Here is a 23,223-nt window from a genome sequence, read left to right as displayed (position 1 = left end):
ACGCTGATACATGCTCGGTACTGGTTGAAAACAGTTTTCTCCACCCTGCTCCAATACCAACAGTTTTCTGGTCATTTTTCTCAGAATATATATGTTGAGAATTAAGTGTGTATTATATTTATTTACAAACATTAAGTGACTTCAATATAATATTTCCGAATTCTATGTACAAGAACTTGGGACGTTTGTTTATTGTTGATATCACATGACTATATGACCTCTGATGTCACTGACATGTAGGTTGCAAGATTTGTATAGTCACACGACTATATGCAAATGCCAAGATAAGGTATGACTCGGCCAGGGATCGAACCCACGACCTCCTGCATCCAAGGCAGATGCTCTAACCACTAGGCCACTGGAGCAGTCCTAATTGTAACTGAATTTAAATACCAGGTTATATGACTGTATGAGTAAGAGCACCTGAGAAAATGACAAAATGCAAACCCTAACAAACATAAATTATGCTCAACACTTTAGTAAGCAAAGAATCACCAGCGCAATATAGGTCACAGTGACCAAGTTCTCACTGACTGTTGTGGTATTCCTTATGATGCCTTTAATACCAAGTTATATAACCTCATACGCAGAAGAACCATAACTATATCCAAAGTTTAAACAATTACTTAAATAAAGGTCATGGTGACCTAATTTTACTGAAAGGTGTAGTACTCTAAATACCAACTTACGAGGTTCTATGGGCAAAAGTTTGAAGAAAAACTGAACACAAGCCATAACTTCAACTTAAAGAGTGATGGACAAACAAACAGATGAGAGAAATCATCAATCCCAAAAGCTGTTGGTAATATGGTCAAAAGTTTGGTAACATTTTATGACCAGATTCAATTTCATTAACAATACATGCTGTTCCTAGTGCAAATATTGTTGAAAATGCTTATGTGTGTGTTTGTGTCTCCTGAACAGGAAATGATAAAGAATACTATCAACCATGAACCTTTCTGGGTACCAATTTTCATGGATTTCATTGTTAGTATCAACTAGGCTTTAATAACCTAACTAAAAATTATTTTCCTATGTTAATAATAGAACACTTCAAAATACACAAAGTTAACAACCAAAACAAAATTAACATTTTACAAGATTAAAATAAACGACAACTTTATACCCAAGAAAATAAGAAAATTCATAGTAGTATGTATGTTACTAGTTGACACTTATATTTAACAACGGTCCCTGAAAGAAACTTTTGTTCTATGGCCAAAAAGAATATCCAGGACCTTTGACTTTGCAGTAAGTCCGTTTCTTCTGACCTATCACTCCTTAGTGCTCAATACTGAAGCAATCTTATATATTCTTAGGAACTCCAACAGAATACATTTGGTAATGAAACTATTTTTGTTACATGTTGGAAATAACATGTATGCAATATGAAAGCAATACAAAAGTCTTCAATATGACCTTTGACCTTGAACCTGATACTGTCGAGATCTACACACATGCTGAGTCTGGTGAAATCCATATCTGATATATTTTGTGTAAGTTTAGAATTGGCATCATTCAAATCAATCTTCAGATAATCCACAAACTGGGTTTCATGAAAATATGGATTTGATAAAATATGTTCACACTCAGTTACGTTATACGTCATTAAATATAAAAGTCAAAGCATTTGATCTTATAAGTGATTGCAGAGTGCCAATTATACATATTTTTGTTTATTGGACAACAATAAAATACAAAGTCTGGTCATAATTCATTTGTATATCTACAAATTCCTGTTTTCAGTGTAAATATGTTACCACTGACTTGATCTCCAGGCTGAGTAAATCTGATTTTTCAAATTTTTGAATACAAAAGTATGAAGTTGTGTTCAAAGTCAGATCTGCACCATTTTTAATTTTGGCCGACAACATATTGTAAAAGTGTTTCAGGCAAAACAAAATGTTGATAAGACAGTCTACTCTGGAGAAACAGACTGAGCAAGGTTTACCAGAACGTGGAAAAGGCAACTGTTTCTGAGGTTAGACATACATCCTTTTAATAAAGGACCAACAACATATTACAAGTAGTCTTTTCTTGAAACGTCGATACATTCTTCCACACCGGATGAATCATGACGCTAGGAATTGGTACCATTTTCATCCAGGACCAAGAATATATTACAAGTAGTCTTTTCTCGAAACGTTGATACATTCTTCCATATCGGACGAATCATGATGTTAAGAATTGGTACCATTTTCATCCAGGACCAACAACATATTACAAGTAGTCTGTTCTCGAAACGTCGATATAGTCTTCCATACTGGATGAATCATGACATTAAAAAATTGGTATAATTTTCATCCAGGACAAAGAACATATTACAAGTAGTCTTTTCTCAAAACGTCAATACATTCTTCCATACTGGATAAATCATGACGTTAAGAATTGGTACCATTTTCATCCAGGACAAAGAACATATTACCAGTAGTCTGTTCTCGAAACGTCGATACATTCTTCCATACCGGATGAATCATGACGTTAAGAATTGGTACCATTTTCATCCAGGACCAACAACATATTGCAAGTAGTCTGTTCTTGAAATGTCAATACAGTCTTCCATATTGGATGAATCATGACATTAAAAAATTGGTACAATTTTCATCCAGGACCAAGAACATATTACAAGTAGTCTTTTCTCGAAACGTCAATACATTCTTCCATACCTGATGAATTATGACATTAAGAATTGGTACCATTTTCATCCAGGACCAACTACATATTGTAAGAACTCTTTCCGTGAAAGCCTAATGGAAATATTGTAAGATGCCATTTATTCAGGAGTAGCAATAACAAGATTTTCAAGACGGTAGTTAAAATTTATGCATCTTCTTTCATAAAGAAAAAGAGAAGAAATATATTACATCAAGATTTATTTATGCCCATGAACTAAACTTACCATAATAGCTTCTGCAAAGGCGGCTGCAGCTTTGTCCTCAAACTCATTGCCTGTAATAAAAGATAATAATTTTAACATCGCTCATACAGCCATAGAGAGTTGTTTCTCAATGACATTTCAATGAGTATTGTAACTAATTGAAGCTGAAATTTCTTCATATGTTACTTTGTTACTACTGTCACAACAGGTACAGAAGTAGAAGACAATACGTAACTAACTAATGCACCACAAGAGCAGATGGACACTTATCAACCTGGCACCAGTAGCTGTCCATGCCATGTACCCATTTTTATCCCACATTATATACTGACCTATTCATTTTGGTGGGAAATATGTAAATAGCAAAAAGTCTGAATTTAAACACACATTTTATTATGTTTTAATGTTTTGTATGACCCAAAAATGAATCAAAGAACTGTTTCAAGAACTTAAGATGTTGTCAAAGAAAGTTAAGAATGTTTAAAGTATAAAACCATTGTCTTGTCGAAATTTATTGATTCTCAAGAATTTAAATGGCAACCGATCAAATTCAAGGATTTTTAAGGTATCACATCAAATTCAAGGATTTTCAAGGCATCACACCAGATTCAAAGATTTTCAAGGCATCACATCAAATTCAAGGATTTACAAGGCATCACATCAAATTCACAGATTTTCAAGGCATCACATAAAATACAGACTTACAAGGCATCACATCAAATTCAAGGATTTACAATGCAAATGATTTTCAACGTATCACATCAAATTCAAGGATTTTTAAGGTATCACATCAAATTCAAGGATTTTCAAGGCATCACACCAGATTCAAAGATTTTCAAGGCATCACATCAAATTCAAGGATTTACAAGGCATCACATCAAATTCAAGGATTTTCAAGGTATCACATCGAATTCAAGAATTTTCAAGGCATCACATCAAATTCAAGGATTTACAATGCAACTGAATTTCAAGGTATCACATCAAATTCAAGGATTTTCAAGACATCACATCAAATTCACAGATTATCAAGGCATCACATCAAATTCAAGGATTTTCAAGGCATCACATCAAATTCACATATTTTCAAGGCATCACATCAAATTCAAGGATTTACAATGCAACTGATTTTCAAGATATCACATCAAATTCAAGTATTTTCAAGGCATCACATCAAATTCAAAGATTTTCAAGGCATCACATTAAATTCAAGGATATACAATGCAACTGATTTTCAAGGCATCACATAAAATTCAAGGATTTTCAAGGCATCGCATAAAATTCAAGGATTTTCAAGACATCACATCAAATTCAAGGATTTTCAAGGCATCACATCAAATTCAAGGATTTTCAAGGCATCACATCAAATTCAAAGATTTTCAAGGCATCACATCAAATTCAAGGATTTACAATGCAACTCATTTTCAAGGTATCACATCAAATTCAAGGATTTTCAAGGCATCACATCAAATTCAAGGATTTTCAAGACATCACATCAAATTCACAGATTTTCAAGGCATCACATCAAATTCACAGACTTTCAAGGCATCACATCAAATACAGATTTTCAAGGCATCACATCAAATTCAAGAAATTTCATGGTGACACGAACCAGGTTTAACTTTCATAAAAATAAAAAAGGCACCAGGATCGAGATCCATCCATACAGGAGATTCAAGGAAAGCAAAATACATCCCTATGGATATATATTCATAAATTTAAGGAATTACATTTACGTTCCACAAGTCATCTAGAAGTTCTCTGTATTTTAGTATGTTCACTGACATATGTTTCTTTTCCAGATAATGAACAAAAGAATATCAGATGATGATTTACTAATGAATGACAAATAAAAGTTCTATTTTATGCATTGTTTAAAATAATTAAAAAAATCTTGTTTTATAAAAGTTGGGGTTAACTGGAAAAATACCTTTCGATTTTATTCTGTACATATATTGTGCATTTATTGACGAGGAATGTATATGGTTCTTAAATGCAGCTTTACTTTTTACCTTTCTCAATGGTATCATATGGGAAATTGAATTTACTGGTCCTATAATGCAGCCAAGTACTATATAACTATTATATACGTTGATCCCATCCGCAAACAACACAGACTATAATCTGCCATCGCATAATGCATCAGTATATCTGGGTCTATGCAGATTGCAGTTAGACTGGATTTATAAGCAAGTATTTATGGTAGTTTTATATGGAAAAGGTAGATCCTATTAGCACAGATGAGGCAGTATTGCAAATGCCCAATATGATTCACTTTGTGACGAAGAAATGTGTCTTACAGGTGCATGAGCATGGGTGTTGGGTACGTCATAGCCAATATGCAGGATATTTATGACAATGACATGTGTCTTACTGGTGCATGAGCATGGGTGTTGGGTACGTCATAGCCAATATGCAGGATATTTATGACAATGACATGTGTCTTACTGGTGCATGAGCATGGGTGTTGGGTACGTTATAGCCAATATGCAGGATATTTATGACAATGACATGTGTCTTATTGGTGCATGAGCATGGGTGTTGGGTACGTTATAGCCAATATGCAGGATATTTATGACAATGACATGTGTCTTATAGGTGCATGAGCATGGTTGATGGGTACGTTATAGCCAATATGCAGGATATTTATGACAATGACATGTGTCTTATAGGTGCATGAGCATGGTTGATGGGTACGTTGTAGCCAATATGCAGGATATTTATGACAATGACATGTGTCTTACTGGTGCATGAGCATGGGTGTTGGGTATGTTATAGCCAATATGCAGGATATTTATGACAATGACATGTGTCTTATAGGTGCATGAGCATGGGTGATGGGTACGTTATAGCCAATATGCAGGATATTTATGCAAGGAGTTTCATATAGATTCCCTTCCATATTCTTTGTGGACAAGTGTTCTTTATCCAGAACATCTTGTGTTTTACTGTATTTTTGGACAATGTGCAGAACTGTTTCCTTAGAACATTATGGGTTTCACTGCATCTTTGGACATAGTGCTGGGAAACTTGCAAGAGAAATCTTCAAAATAATATATTCACTTCAAAGGGCACTTCCACTAGATTTTGACAAATGATCCCAAAAAGTAATTACAGGTAAAAGTAGCTTCCTATGATGCAATGAGAGATATTTTGAAGAGATTCAAAGTTCAAATATGATCAAAATGTGCCCTTTAAGAGCTGTTTTATATATTTTTTTCAACAAAACTTGCTTTTGTAGTTAAAAGATATGCATGAAAAGACAGATAGCAACAGAAATACAGGGAATCCCCACTAAAATATGATGATCAGTGTAGACAAAAGTACAGGGAATCGCACTATAACATGAAAGTCAGGTTCCATACAAGTACAGGAAATCCCCAATATAACATGATGGTCAGGTTCCATACAAGTACAGGAAATCCCCAACATGATGGTCAGGGTCTAAAGAAGTACAGGGACCTCCAGCTATATCACGATGATCAGGGTCCACATAAGAGAATCCCCACTATAACATGATGGTCAGGGTCTAAAGTACAGGGAACCCCCTAGCCACTATAACATAATGGTCAGGATCCACACAAGTACTGGGAATTCCCACTATAACATGATGGTCAGATTTTACAGAAGTACAGAAAATCCCCACTATAACATGATGGTCAGGTTTTATAGAAGTACAGAAAATCCCCACTATAACATGATGGTCAGGTTTTACAGAAGTACAGAAAATCCCTGCTATAACATGATGGTCAGGTTTTATAGAAGTACAGGTAATCCCCACTATAATGTGATAGTCAGGGTCCACACAAGTATAGGGAACTCCCACTATATATGATGGTTAGGTTTTACAGAAGTACAGAAAATCCCCGCTATAACATGATGGTCAGGTTTTATAGAAGTACAGGTAATCCCCACTATAATGTGATAGTCAGGGTCCACACAAGTATAGGGAACATCCACTATATATGATGGCTAGGTTTTACAGAAGTACAGAAAATCCCCACTATAACATGATGGTCAGGTTTTATAGAAGTACAGGTAATCCCCACTATAATGTGATAGTCAGGGTCCACACAAGTATAGGGAACTCCCACTATATATGATGGTTAGGGTCCATACAAGTACAGATAATCCCAATATAATATGATGGTCAGTTTACACAGAAGTACAAGGAACCCCTGCTATAAAATGATGGTCAGGGTCCACACAAGTACAGTGAGTCCCACTATAAAATGATGGACAGGGTCCACACAAGTACAGTGAATCCCACTATAAAATGATGGACAGGGTCCACACAAGTACAGTGAATCCCACTATAAAATGATGGACAGGGTCCACACAAGTACAGGGAATTCCACTATAATATGATGGTTGGAGTCCATAAAGTATAAGGAACTTGAAATACATATGATGGTTAGGGTCCATACAAGTACTGGGAATCCTACTACAATATGATGGTCAGTTTACACTTAAGTACAAGGAACACCCACTATAAAATGGTGGTCAGGGTCCACACAAATACATCATGTTATGTAATGTATTTGTACAATATCAATAAAAGCAATTTACTGTTAAAAGTATGCATGTGTTTCCTCATGGCTCTGCAAAACAGGCAGAGCAAGACTCTTGGCTGTAAAACTATGGGTTCCTCTCTGCCTGAAATCTGCATAAAGAGCATTCAGTAGAAATGAAGCTGAAGAAGCACTTTCAAAAAACGTGACTTTAGCAAGGTGGAAAGAGGAAGTCTTGACAAGATCCACCTTAGGTTACTTAAGGAAGGTACTCAACTCTGGCAATCTGGGGAGAGGAGGCCTGGATAATGTTCACCCAAGATGACTTAAGGAAGATATTCACATGTAATTGCAATATTTATCAGAAATTTTCAACAATTGACTCCCAGTTTCCAATATCATGGAAAGAGGCAAATGTTAATCCCAGTCAATAGGAGGAAAAAATGTGGTCTCAAATTAAATAACAATAAGTATTTTTACTAAGCTCAGTAGAAAAATGCCGTTTTAAACATTTACATAATTATCTTACAGTCAACAACCTAATAATTAATCATCTGCAATCTGGTTTACCCCAAAATGGTTTGACTGTTCTACAATTATATGATATGCATACTATTTTTTCCAGGCAATCAATGAAAGCAAAGAAATTAGTCTGTTATTTTCTGACTTTGTAATGCATTTAACAAAGTCTGGCAGAAAAGGTTTCATTCATATATCAAGAAAGATTGAAACTGAAATGGTGTTATAAAAAATATCTTTCAAACATATACAACTAGCTGTTATAGAAATTTGGCAAATAGTTGTTACAGAAAGTTGCATTTCAGATCAAAAACATGCAAAGGTTGTTGTGCCTAATGGATTCAATAACTGAACTACTTTTATTTATAATCAAGGTTCTGTCACTGATTGGGGCCCAGAGTGGCCAAGTGATCTAAAGTGCTCTATGTTACGGATCACTGCAATCTCACCTCTGTCTGCGTGGGTTTCAAGTCTAGGATTCGGCCAATGTGGATATGTGAGAAAACTTGCCAGTCGCTTCTTGTGGGTCAGTGGTTCTTCCCGGGTTTTCCCGGGTTCTTCCTCCACCTTTAATGCTGGCTGCCATGCATAGCCTATCATGTGCTGAAAAATGGTGTTAAACCTCACAACAACAACAACTGTCACTGATGCTCAGTCTGGTATAAAATGTTCGTTGGTCACACTTTGTCATCAATACATTTTCATGATCCAACCCTGGTTGTTAGTGCTGTAAATGAATAGTTACCTAAAAACAATGTGCGGCCTGATGAAGCAAAAATAAATCAATGACCACATCCTCCAGAAAATCTCCAAAGGAACGTCACCAACAACTTTTACTGAATTATATGGTTACAGTGGTCCCCCTCTTATATGGTAACCCTTTCTGCACCAGAAAAGTAGCCGTATAAGATGGATGGCCTTTCCAGAGGGGAACTATATTTGTGAAAAATATGTGTATGTAGTAAGAAAACAACAAATAACTTCAAAATATTTAATATCTTCATTTAAAAGTAGCATTAATTATTAAAAGGTTCTTCTTGTCTTAGGAACTGACTTGTTTCAAGTTAACACACGTTAATAGTTCTTATTCTAAAGTGTGAAATACAAATTGGTATTGATGGTATGCACATAACAAAACCATTAAAAAATGTCATTTAAATCTTGGTACATGTATTGCTTGGCACTTAAAATAATTCTCTTTCGATTTACTTCAATTTCCTACTGCTGCAGAATATTCTTATTTTTTTATGATGTTCTTTATTTGAGTCTTCCAGCATAAACATTTTCTGCAAGAACTCTTGAGCTCATGCCATTGTCCTCAACTCGAAAAACTTTTTACTTTGTCTTCTAAAGTATTAATTCTCCATTTATATGATGACATGTTAAAGATTCATAATGATTTATTCCTATTTTGCTAATTGTTCAGTACCACAACTTAATTATGCAGACAAAACTTTTACAGAGTCAACAAAATGCCTTGTTTATAAAGGAATTGACACATGTACTATAACGTGATTTTTCAATCAGAGTCTGATGAACACCACTGAATCTAATGTCAAACCCAGCTACAAATCAAACGCAGAAAAGCCAGTATCTAGATTTTACTGCAAACAATTGTATTTCCATAATCTGTGCTATTTTTCCAAAAATCTGTATTTTAAGGGTCATTTCCATAAGACTTGCAGCAATATCGTAAGTATTGGCAGGTCTGCATTTATAGTCCAGCCTATGTGTTCAAAACCTATTGTGGATGACTTACCAAGGGAAAAGTGTACAGTGAAAAACAAAAACAACAAAAATAACCACAAACAATAATGTTACAACTTACCAGAAAGTGTGACATGAGAGAGAGTTGTGTTTTGCTGTATTATTTTGCATAAGGCCATGGCAGAGTCATTCCCTAACCTATTGTCTGATAAATTCTGAAAAAAGGACAAAAAAAGGTAAGTGTCAGGAATGCAATTAAAACACTACTAAATAAAACACTACTAAATATGATTAAACAATAGAACTATAAACATCATATTCTAAGCCTACTATTGTTTAAAAACACTTTGTGTAAGCACTGAACACACCAAATTTAATGTGCAGAAACCATTTTCCTATTTTCCTATTGGACTTATTAAGATCTTTGATCTTTTCCCACAAGAATCTATAGAATTATCTATTACTCTAAATAAAAGTCATCCATAAAGTTTGATCAAGGAACTTGTTCTATAAAAAAGTCATTCTGAAAGCCATTCTTTTAGCCACCATTACATTGACCTTTTATCCTCAGTTCAACAGGCAAGTTTATGTGCAAGCTCATAACAAACTGTAGTCAATGTATGTGATATTGAACTAAAGTTACTATGGAAAAATGCTTTTTCCAGTCTGTGACCTTGACCTTTTGACCCCCAGAACAGATACTTTTTTCTTTCCTTACTTCATTTGCAAGACCTCCACTAACTTTGGCTGATGCAGAACTAATTTAATGGTGCAGAAGTAAGTTACTTCTTTTGTTCAGTGTCCTTGACCTTTTCTCCCAAATTAAAATGGCTTCTTCCTTACCACCTATGCAGGGGCCCTGAGTGGCAGAGTGGTCTAAAGCGCTCTCCATTATGGATCACTGCCATCTTACCTCTGTCTGCATGGGTTCGAGTCTAGGATTCGGCCAATGTTGGTATGTGAGAAAGCTTGCCAGTAGCTTCTCATGGGTCGGTGGTTCTTCCTGGGGTTTACCGGGTTCTTCCTCCACCATTAATACTGGCCGCCATGCATAATCTATCATGTGCTGAAAAATGGCATTAAACCCCACAACAACAACAACAACCACATGTGCAATCAATCCACAAAGACTGATCCAAGTATATGTTGTATAACTAATGTTATTGAGAAGAAACATTTTGCTTGTGTGTGTGTGTGTGTGTGTGTGTGTGTGTGTGTATGTGTGTGTGTGTGTGTGAGAGAGAGATATGAATTTTTAATGTAGCTTTAAAAAAAATTCAGTCATATCACTACAATGTCTGCAGTGTGCCAGTTGATAGTGAAGTCTAGCACTGGGGCATCATGCCACAGACATGTAGCATCATGTCCCATCCAGTCACATTATCCTGACACCAGGCCAACCAATCCTAACACTAACACTACCATTTTTACAAGTCTTTGGTATGACTTGACTGGGGTTCAAACCTGCAACCTCCTGCATCCGAGGTAGACGCTCTAGGCCACCAGAGCAGTTGAATCACAGTGACCCTAACCTTTGGACATTTAGCCCCAAAACCAAGAGAGTTCTTCCTTACCACCCAGTTTGGTAACTGTGGGTGATGGTTAAAGAGACCCTAACCTTTGACTGATTGACCAATGAATGGACAGGCTTCTTCCTTACCCCAAGTGCAAGTCAATTGCAAAATTTGGTCCAGGTATGTGAGGTAGAATTAATGTTATTGTGCAGAAATCATTTTTGCTTTTTCAGACACAGTGGTCTTGAACTATGACCTTTTGGCCATAAAATCAATAGGTTTCTAAGTTACCCAAAGTGTAAGCTATCCCTTGCTGATGATTGAGACTGGAAGTTATTGTGCAGAAACTGACTGAGACCTTGACCCCAAAACTGATTTCTTCTTACTCTGTTTGAAAGCTTTAACCAAAGTGTGGTAAATACAAATAGCACACAACCTGACCATTTTTATTTGTTTATCCACTGTGACCTTGAATAATTTTAAGCTTTTGAGCGCAAAAATCGATAGGGTTCTTCCTTACTCCAAGTGAAAGCCATCTACAAAGTTTACTAAATGCAGAGGGAGACACCAAACTGGCATCTTTGCTTGCCATTGTTCTGATATATTAACCTCTAAACATCTTGGCAGATTGATTAGATATTTCAGTGCTTTGTCCTGGCGACATCTATTGGTTTTAATGAGTTGCCTCCCTTAGAACGTCATGCCAACTAACCAATAGGGTGTAGCAGTGATGCATTTTACACTGGATGAAAATGGTGGAGGTAACTGACTTCAAAAGGATATCTTGAAAGTTTAACATCAAAAGTATGATTATGTACCAGAAAGATGCCATTACATTATTAGTGGGAAAGGATGTATTTGTAGAAAGACGAACTGACAGTGGAAAATTGCTTATTTATGAGTTCATTCCATTTCTGTGCTCCCCTTGTCTCAACCTCATAGGAACAGTGTTCAAATTTGAACAACTTAATTTTGATTGGATGTGGTTGCTTACCACTGCATCTGATGAAATTCACAGACCTGAAGCACTGAAATATCTGATTGATCTACCAAGGTATAGATATGTTAACACATCAGAACCTTGGCTAGTGAAGACGCCAAATTGGTTACAGATAGACAGACAAATGGACGGACATATAACATCATAGCAAAATGCATACACTGCACCTTTTGTCACATTAAAGTAATGAAGAATTTAACCCAATATAACAATACCTGAAATTGTACATATTTAACCCTCATCATGTTTCAAATGATCTATGAGGTTCTTTTGTGCTGGTGGAAACAAAAGTTGATATAAACTAAACCTATGTAACCTGTCCCCTGAAAGTAGGTCTTGCTTTTTAAGTCAGATTACATTCAGTGTGCAAGAAAAATGACACACAAAATTTTCATCTGCAAGGAGGTAAAAGAACACTGTATAAACTTAATAAGAACTGAAAATATATGACACAACATCAAGCTAAGATATGGCTCCGAGTCTTGGTACATCATTCTGCAATCGGAGTATCCCCAAACGGACAGGAAGTTACTGCTTTAGTCTAAGAAAGATATAATCAATGCCTGACACAAATGAATGTTGATGTTATATTCAGTGGACAATGTGTCAAATTCATATACAAATGCTGGTACCCAGTGTGTCTCTTCGCTTTGTGACATATGTGATATATTCAAATTCTGGTAGCCAGTGTGTCTCTTAGTTTTGTGACATTATTCTTAAGCATAAGAAAATCTGTACCCAGTGTGTGACATTTGTACCCAGTGTGTGACATTTGTAACCAGTGTGTGACATTTGTACCCGGTGTGTGACATTTTTACCCGGTGTGTGACATTTGTACCCGGTGTGGGGCATTATTCTTATGCATAAGAACATTTACTGCAAAATCAGAACCCATTTTTCTAAACTACATGCTTTTGTGCGCAACAGTTTTGTACATCTTATACATACTGAAAACACTGCAATAAAATCATGTGCTAACACCATACACAAAAGTTACAGTATATATACTTGCTTATAAGTACAGATCTGGGTCATTTGGAGTTGAACTTGACTTATAAGCAAGTACATAAGGTACCAACATACCTGGTACAAAAAGTTTGCTGAAACAGGGAAAGATGCTGAGGCAATAAACTATATACAGTGTGACCCCACTATAGCGCGCTCTGTTATAAGGCGAATTCGGATATAACACGGTCGCGGCGTGGTTCCTGAAATTTCATATACATGTATTTTTCTTGTGCAAAAAAAAAAATCTTAAAAAGTATGAAAAAAAATGTAAAAAGTTGCTTATCGTTTTGGGGAAGAGATCACATATGAATAAAACAAGATGACTGTGGCTTGGCTCCTGAAATTTTATATGCATTTTTCTCGTACACAAAAAAGCATTTTGTTTCTTCTTAAAAGTAAGAAGAAAATAAAACGCATAAAAAGTTTATTCTGGGATCATGTAGGTCTTCGCCAATGTTGCAAACTTAGATTGTTTTTCCTTATTGGCTGCAAAACATACCATGTGGCTTTTATTTATTGGCGACATTGTTGGCTGTTTAAACTTTTATATACGACCATTGGTTTGGAGTGCAGAAATTCAGAGGCCCCATGAAAGGAAGCTGCAAACCTGGATATAAAATGCACTGAAATTTATATATTGTTACATAAACAAATTCTTTGTCCATACTGACAAACCATCTAAACAGTGCACTGTTATATCATAATCTGCTTATCTTGACATCTAGTATGAGTTCTGTATGTTGTGAAATATCCGCTTTTTTGTTGTTGACATTTCTGGTAACTGAGATCAACCGGACAAGGCATTGTCTCGTAATCCATCTTTCATCAGATTTTAATATATTTACAAAGACTGACATTTGTATGTGGATGATAAGTAAAATTCCTCTTCTTTTCACTCAGAATGAAATCCTTCAGAACACCCTGTCATCAGAACACCTGTATCTCTATCATCCGTTGACCCTTTGTTAATTTTCAGATGCATGCATGGAAGGCAGCATCACGCTGCTACCACAAATGTAAAAAATGCATCTTACTTATTGGTTTATTCAGTAGGCATAGAGGGACAGTAACTAGAATAGTTTAAATGACGGCCAATTCCTTTTTAAAAATGTACCCAGATAAAATAGTTTGCTGAAATTTCCAAGGAAACAGATTACCTTTGAAGCATCGACTGTTACGAAAACGTACTCAGCAAATGGAAAAAATACCAGTCTCAATCATGCAATACAATTATTTGATGTTGCCGCCACAATAAGAAATGGACATTCGTTTGGTTCTCCAAAGCTGTCCTTTAGCGGTGACTTCAATAGCGCATGCCCCCTTCATTAAAGAAAGCCGACTACAATATTTCAATAACAGCAAAGAACTTTTCTTCAAAGGAAGTCAGTACCAAACTTAAATAAAAGTGATGGAATCTGATGGATTTTTGCATTTTCCAATGTGACTGGAACACATTAACTGTGCTGTGAAAGTTTCCTTTATGTAGGGAAAAAGTTTATGCTTACGAATGCTAACAACGGCGGCTTAAAACGCAAACTTTTACCGACTTGGAACGTAAAGTAGATGTATTTCATTATTCGTTATGTGATTGTGCTATGTTTTTCCACTAAATTCAGACCAATATGACCCGTTACAAAATTAATGAATATTTTAAAGCTGTGTGTGTGTGCATATTTTCGATGGAATAACTTGTATTGTGGATTCAATGTATATGATGTAGTTCGCAGGTGAGTACACGGTGTTGATACTCTATTCATGCTATACATTAGACATTTATATATAAACAGGATTCATGTACCAATTCATGGTTCTCTAAATAAAGTAAACTGTTATATTATGTCTTCTCTGTTATCACTACAGGTGTATATCTCATTTAATATGCATCAATTTAAGATGGTAACTGTGCCGACCAAGTATGTATTTTACCGCCCACATTTATTAACCACACACCCCCACAATTTTTTGGGGGTACATTTTCTTCAGCTAACTGACTTGCTTGCATATAACACGGTTCAGTATATAATGCGGTCGGGTTTTATGGCTCCCAACTACCGTGTTATTGCGGGGTCACACTGTATCGACCCCTCTTGAGTAGTTCCTCTCAAAGGGAGCCACTCCTTTTACAAGGTCACCCTGCTAGACACCATATAGTATATTACAGATATCTGGTCCCTCTTATGACATACTACTGTTTTTTAATAAGTCTACTATTATATTACCGAAGGGGTGGCCCTTTAAGATGGGGGACCATGATACCTTTATATTGGATCCTTACTAACCAAAGTAGTGATGAAGCAGTTTTCTTTGAGCATCTCAGCCACTGCCAATCCTCCCTCAAGTCCCAGCCAGTTGTCACTCAGGTCTAGAGACAGGATATGGGTATTGGACTGAAATGGATATAAAACACAGATTATGACAGTATGTAAATTAAATGGTCAATGTCATTTTAGAACATCATTTGTTATATGCTCATTTTTGTCTCCGTTAACTTTACATTTTCAGAATCATGCAATATTTTATGATATTGCACACCTTCATACTGCACTCACATGCACAACATGTGTACCCAATAGTGTATTAGGAACTACTTTATAAACAAATCATGTACACTCAAGTAGTAGATGCTTTATGCTTTGGCTGATTTGTTTCTGAATGAACTAAAGCAGATGTTTCATGGACCGCCACATACCAGCTGCTTTGCAATATTCCATGTTAACTTTTTTGATACAATGTTACAGATTTAGGCTAGCGGGAGATGCCAGACAGGTCATAAAATTGCTGGGTCCCTACAAATAACATGCAAGTGACAAGGCATAAATGTGTCTTCTTTCGCTGGTAATAAGAATGGCAAAAAATATACTTACAGTTTTACATCCTGAATTTCCTCAAAATGTACTTTCTTAGTTCAGCAAATCCAAATTACATGAGCCATGTCATGGCTTCTAAAGCTTGAATAGGCCTACACATTTTGAAACTGTACTGTAATTTTGACTACATTCCAAGTGCAATTACATCCTCCTTACTGCACTCAAAATGAAATGAACATTACATTCAATAGCATCTTTTTGATAATTACAATTGAAAGAGTTCATATTTTTCCCACATTATGATTCCAAACATTCAATGACAGAACAGAAACACACTTGCAGATGTCAAAACTGCTTCCTCACTGCTGAAATCAGTTGTACTTCATGTAGAACTGACACAGACAAATCCAGTCCATAATCACAAAATTTTGTAGAATAGACAAAAATACCAAAATCTATTCATTCCGACCAAATGGAAAAGTTGTTGCAAAGCACATACATTCACAATATGATTCTAAATTTCAATTTTAAGTAGACCAAAATGCCATTTTCTTTAAAAAAAGTGATGTCTAGCGCAAGACTAAGTTCAAATTTATCTCGGCGGAGTTATATGCGCATTAATAATGTTGTTGTGTACTAATGAATCTGTGCTTGTGTATTTAGTTTGGAATACAGCATAAGTTCAGTTACTTTGCTTCTTGAAGTGTATTTTTGTTTATATAAGTAAGCCTTAGGTAGAATAAAAAAATGAGCATATAATAAAAAGGTTACTGCATTTCAGTGGGAAAATATGAACTCGTTTTGTCGGATAGATATACTGCACTCCCAAGGTCATGGAGTATTTCCATCTGAAAAACTCATTCATATTTTCCCCATACAAATGTAGGAACCTATAAGTACTGATTCAAAATTAAAAACATGAATTCAGGTATACCATTTGGACAAACATGGCACATAAAAAACATGAGTAAACCAGCAAAAGACAGACAGACAGAGAGACAGAGAAGTAAAAGAAGAAGAATATTGAAAAATAAGTTGTCCACTTTCATAAAGTTCTGGATTTCAAGCTAGACGTACATATATTTGTTAAACTTTACTTGACTTCTATGATGAATAATTAAGAGAACAGCAAGAATCAAATAAAATACGATAAAGTATAGTTACGTATTGAAAGATAAAGGATTATGTTTAATGGCAACATGGTCACCCATATACCATTAAATGCCTGAGGTGTTATTACCAATAATAATAATAATAAAAACAGAGATCTGATGTATTTATTTTTTCCATGTAAATTATGTTATATGAAAGTCAGAAAATATGTTGCGATCATGTTCCTACATTTGAATGCACAATATCTGTGTAATTCTTTCCAGTAATTGTCATCAATTGTTTTCTCTCATTTGTTGTCTTGTTCTCCCATGGGCCATACTGATCACGGGTGTAGTATTAATCATTTCAATTTCTTAAATTTCCACAGAACGACTATTCCTTTTCAACCTTCAACAAATTCCCTACACTATACTCTCTATGTCAGAAAGTTCTTTGTTCCAGTAATACATCACTTCCACATTAACTCAGATGTGGGAGATTGTGGGATCAAACCTGGTTGAATCATATCAAAGACTTATAAAAATTGTACTAGCAGCTGCCTCACTTGTTGCTCAGCATTAAGAGATTCGTGTTAGGACTGGTCAGCTTGGTGTCAGGATAATGTGGCTGGGTGGGACATCATGCTACATGTCTGCAGCATGATTCCCCAATGCTAGGCATCACTATAATCTATCACACTGCAGAGGCATGATGCAACAGTGCTAGGCATCACTATAAATTGTCACACTGTAGGCATCATAGCGATGTGACTGAAAAATTGACTGAAATATTTTTAAACACTGCAGACATCATAAATTTTTTTTTAAAAGCTATGTTAAAAATCCAACACACACACACACACACACACACACACACACACACACACACACACACACACACATATATCAGGGGTTAGTAATACCACATGGTTGGATTGTAATGTTACTTGCATGTTATGTTATATTTTCCCTCTGTAAAAGTTACATTTTCCCTATGCAAATATTACATTTCCCCATATATATATATTTCATTTTCCTATGCATAAGGTACATTCTCCCTAAGAATCTCATTTTCCAACGAATATATTTTCTTTCTATGTACAATTGACATTTTCCCTACATAAATATTCCCCTGTGTAGTTATTACATTTTCTGTATGTAAATGTTACATAATCCCAATCTAAATGTTAAAATACTGGACAAATACAATGATTAAGTAAGACATGTGACTATGTCAATGCTGCATGGCAAAATGATAATAATCATAATGCATTATTCACTTTGCTAATCCCAGCTGAGACTACCTTTAATCATAATGCATTATTCACTTTGCTAATCCCAGTTGAAGCTACCTTTACAGTATTTCTACGCTGACTTTAAAACTTCCAAAATACGTGCCAATATTTTGAACAACCAGTCATCTACTTGACCAAAACTGCTTTTAAGTTCAAAGAACCTGAAACCTATGGTTTTCAATGTGGGATTTACAAAGACCTAAATAGCTGTGATCTGTTAGCAAAAGAAAAACCCATAAAGATCAGAATAATGGTAATGTTCTGACCCTTTCACGCTTAAAATTGTTTTGGACACAATAGTTGTTTAATAAGTATCAAAATCTTTTGGTTGAAATCTATGCAGAAACACGATAAATCCTGCCTCAAGTGCCAAACAGCAGGGACTTGGCAACAGTGTTGAAAATGTATATGCATTTGATCCCCACCATTACTAACTTGTAAAGCCAGGAACTTGTCAAGCTAACATAATCAAGCAATACAAATTTCAGTCTGCATGAGTATTCTAAATGTCATAAATCTGGATCTGCCAGTGCATTATGAGATGGCAGATTTGGGTCAAGCTGTTTGCAGCTGGACTCAACTAGCCATATATACTGCATGTAAGCCGAATAATTTAGAAAGAAAAAAAATTGGAAGAAGGGAGGTGTGACATTGTCTAAGACTGAAAATTGTTCAGTTTTCTTGTTGACTACCAGTGTATGTTTGCAGATGACCGAAGAGAAGATCACATGCCTAACCTGAACCCTCAGGACCTCCTGTATTGAAACCCCAATATGACCATCCATTCAGACAGAATAGCGATAACAAGATTTTTCAATATGGCTGGACTTGTGTGTTAGCTTATGCATGGATCATGCACTTTTTAAAGTTTTACCTAATCAGTTGGGGGTTTGAGGTTGGCTTATATATAAATTGGCCTATACCTGAGTATATGGGGGTTTGAGGTTGGCTTATATATAAATTGGCCTATACCTGAGTATATATATTATATGTGAGAGAATATAATGAATTTCTTGCGTTCACAGAATCTTTTCATTTCAATTATCAAAAATTCTTTGATTCTGCATTTTGATATGAGAAGGAAGCATTCAAAATATAACTAAGAAACTTCCCTTCAGGTTTTATGTTCAGCAGTTCACTGAGGTGGCTAATATTTTTTTTATTCTACCTGATGGCCTCTGAATTTTCTTGTAAATCGACAAGAACCCAGATTGTATACTCATAAATATGGTGTTATTTGAATATGAATATGTAGAGAGATGTATGACTACTTAGTACTCCTCCAACCCACCATTCCATCTTGTGGCCTATAATATCAACTGCCAAATAATGAGAACATGTCTTGGAAAAAGATATTGACCAATCATCTCCATTCATTAAGAAAGGAGAATGTCTTTGAAACTTACAGCTAGTGAGGCTGCCATGGCCTTCATTCCAATGTCTTAGAAACTTACAGCTAGTGAGGCTGCCATGGCCTTCATTCCAATGTCTTAGAAACTTACAGCTAGTGAGGCTGCCATGGCCTTCATTCCAATGTCTTAGAAACTTACAGCTAGTGAGGCTGCCATGGCTTTCATTCCATCAGATCCTAATCCATGATGCTTCATGCTGAGTTCTTTATCATGAATGTGGCGGAGAAAATAGGATGCTGGCACTACACCCAACCTCTTACATCTCTCAATGTACGCAGTCTTCCCGCTGTGGTCGTATGTTGTCACTGTATCTGAAATATTTACCCACAGAGACCAACAATAATATCTCTTTCAAGAAGTCAAAACATGTATTCAATTTGTTTTGAGACTCCATATTTTTAATTTCATTTTGAAAATTTAATTTTAATGACATAATGATTCACCTCTATCCAAATCATTGAAATATTTTCTGATACGCTACACAGGATTTAAAAATAAATTAGCTGGATCTATTCTAGAACACATATTCATGACAATCAAGCCAATGTCTGTACAACTGCACTGAGAAATCAACTGAATGTGCAAAAATTATGCATCATATTTTCAAGCCTATCTTTTTTCTGTTGTAAAGCCAACCTCTATTCACAAATAGCTTGAGAAATTCTGCTGCTAAATTTTCAGTTCTAGAATAGACCCTAAATTAAGATGTCTAGAAATATTAAGGGTTGTTAATAACAGAACCAGAATGTGTCTAGTATGCAAGGTGGCATAAATGAATAAATAATGCATGCCAAACTGAACAAGATATTCTGGAAAAGTAAAATTAAACTTTACTATTATAAAGTGCAAAAGGTTCCCAACACTATAAAAACCTGTGACATAAATGAGCATAAGTCTTCCAACAGAAAATAATGAATACTGACAATTTTGCAAGAACCACTGCTGACCTGTACATTAGTAATAGCAAGAGTTCCCAGTGGGCCTGAGATCACTCACATGGCTGACATGTACCTAATATCCAAATACAAGAGCAGCTGGCCAAAAAATTTGGGCAAGTAGTATCCAATGCCATCGACTGCATATGTTATGAAAACACATCTTTCAAGGTTTCTCTAGGTTTTTTTTTAATGTTCCTGGATACATGTATTTGACAGCATATCAACATCATTTTCCAATATTAACAACATTGATGGCAGGATGCTTTCTGTCACAAATTTGGTCAACTTTTGTTGAGCAGTTTCTGAGAAGATGTTCAGATGTTTTCCATATTTTATTAACGGCATCCATATTTGACAGCAGATTATTTTTACAGATCTTAAATCCTTTATGCCAAAATGCTTTATGCACAATTTGATCAAATTTTGTTGCGTGGTTCTGAAAAGAGGTTATTGAAGGTTTTTCTATTTTTAGTAATGGCAGCCATATTCAATGATGCATCAGCATCATGCGAAAGACCATTCAATCTGGATGCTCCATGCCAAGTTTGACAGAAACTGATCTTTCGGTTTTTGAAAAAAGTTAATGTATGACAGGTGCCAGGCCATATAATAAAAAGCTCACATGGCCTAATAGCAAGGTGCAATAATGATAGGAGTAAAAGTTGATAAAATCCATCAAAAAATATAAATATATTATCCAATTTTTCTACATTTAAATTGCTGTGATGAGAGTATTATTGCATAGAAAATGAAATAATACCAACAAGGATACCAAAATAAGTAACAGTATTAACAGGGTTTATAATTTTAGACTGCAAATACTGGTTACGTTGAACTGAAAGCAAAACTGACTGAAGCACGTATGTACAAGTAGGTAATTAAAATCTTTTTAATGAAGTGATTAACATATACAGTATATGGTTTGACTTGGCCAGGGATTGAACCCACGACCTCCCGCATCTGAGGTGGATGCTCTAACCACAAAGACACCGGAGCGGTCCATGTTAAATGTATATACTCAATTCTATGTTGACTCCAGCTGCAAACTGCATTGTCCCAGATCTGACATTGTTTAATGCCAGCAGATCTGGGTCTATGCATTTTGTTGGGAGTAATCAGTAGAACAGACAGCAAAGACCCTGACATGCCAGTGCATTATATGAAAGCTAATCAGGGTCTATGTTGTTTGCAGCTGGAACTGACTTATACGTGAATATTTATGACACTAAAAACATTCAGCTTCAAGATGCATTATGAAATTGTTATTCATAAAAGTATTCAGTTTCAGTGTGCATTATGAAATTGTCATTCATAAACGTGTTCAGTTTCAAGATGTGTTATGAAATTGTCATTCATAAAAGTGTTCAGTTTCAATGTGCATTATGAAATTGTCATTCACAAAAGTGTTCAGTTTCAAGATGCATTATGAAATTGTCATTCATAAAAGCATTCAGTTTCAAGATGCATTATGACATTGTCATTCATAAAAGCGTTCAGTTTCAATGTGCATTATGAAATTGTCATTCATAAAAGTATTCAGTTTCAAGATGCATTATGACATTGTCAATCATAAAAGCGTTCAGTTTCAAGATGCATTATGAAATTGTCATTCATAAAAGCGTTCAGTTTCAATGTGCATTATGAAATTGTCATTCATAAAAGTGTTCAGTTTCAAGATGCATTATGAAATTGTCATTCATAAAAGCATTCAGTTTCAATGTGCATTATGAAATTGTCATTCACAAAAGTGTTCAGTTTCAACATGCATTATGATATTGTCATTCATAAAAGTGTTCAGTTTCAAGATGCATTATGAAATTGTCATTCATAAAAGTGTTCAGCTTCAAACTGCATTATGATAATGTCATTCACAAGAAAATGCTGAGAAATTTTCCCTACACCTAAAGAATATTAATGTACATAATTATCTGTGATATATAATCATTAGCATTGTAATGCAGCTCTTTTCTCTTCACAGTTATTCATTAATATTTACATAAAACTGACCATTCAGCCATTGTTTGTTTTGCTTATATTTTTTTTTGGGTGTATAACAGCAACAGATGTGTTACCCAGACCAAGTACATGCATACTGGGGAAAAGAGTGGCTTTGACCTTCACCCAGTGAGAAATTGCCCATACCTCTGATATGCAGAACTAAAGTCCCAACACAAAACAGTTGTATTTCAAAATAGTGATAAATATAGAACAGGAAGATAATATATAAATATAGCAGAATCAGCAAATTTGTTATGTGGACATGTTATGCCTGAAGTTACAGTCAAGAAACACTGAGCAAAACAAGATAACATTAAAGTCAACTTTGTGGAAACATTGGATTTTTCAGCCTAAAATTTAAAAGTCTGAGACGAATGATTATAAAATGTGTAGTAATAGCAGTAAAACAAGTTCAGCATTAGAATGGCACTTAGTCTTTAATTTTATTGATGTAGCATTTTCATTTATTTAAAATTCACAGCCACTTGAAGAGTTATTTTTCACTTAAAAATTAGCCTTATTCTGTGCAAATATCTTGCTACAATTTG

General features: G+C 35.2%; 1 protein-coding gene across 6 annotated transcripts in view; it reads right to left on the bottom strand.

Moving 5' to 3' along the window:
• Nucleotides 1-23,223, bottom strand: part of LOC149775748 (uncharacterized) — a 178,889-nt gene that overhangs the window by 40,129 nt on the left and 115,537 nt on the right. For all 6 annotated transcript variants that reach the window (XR_016416605.1, XM_089944200.1, XM_089944199.1 and 3 more), the window contains 4 exons: nt 19,878-20,050; nt 15,414-15,521; nt 9,734-9,827; nt 2,900-2,949 (listed from right to left, as the gene is read on the bottom strand). Coding sequence is in view for 5 of the 6 variants with exons in the window: in XM_089944200.1 (XP_089800326.1) it covers nt 2,900-2,949; nt 9,734-9,827; nt 15,414-15,521; nt 19,878-20,050 (425 nt within the window). In the remaining variant the exon portion in view is untranslated. The remainder of the gene's footprint in view (nt 1-2,899; nt 2,950-9,733; nt 9,828-15,413; nt 15,522-19,877; nt 20,051-23,223) is intronic.

Source organism: Sinohyriopsis cumingii, chromosome 19 (assembly GCF_028554795.1).
Source record: "Sinohyriopsis cumingii isolate HCF-2022 chromosome 19, ASM2855479v2, whole genome shotgun sequence".
In the NCBI taxonomy this organism is placed as follows: Eukaryota; Metazoa; Mollusca; class Bivalvia; order Unionida; family Unionidae; genus Sinohyriopsis; species Sinohyriopsis cumingii.
The sequence above is the reverse complement of the archived record's forward strand: the minus strand, read 5'-3'. Positions and strand labels throughout refer to the sequence as shown.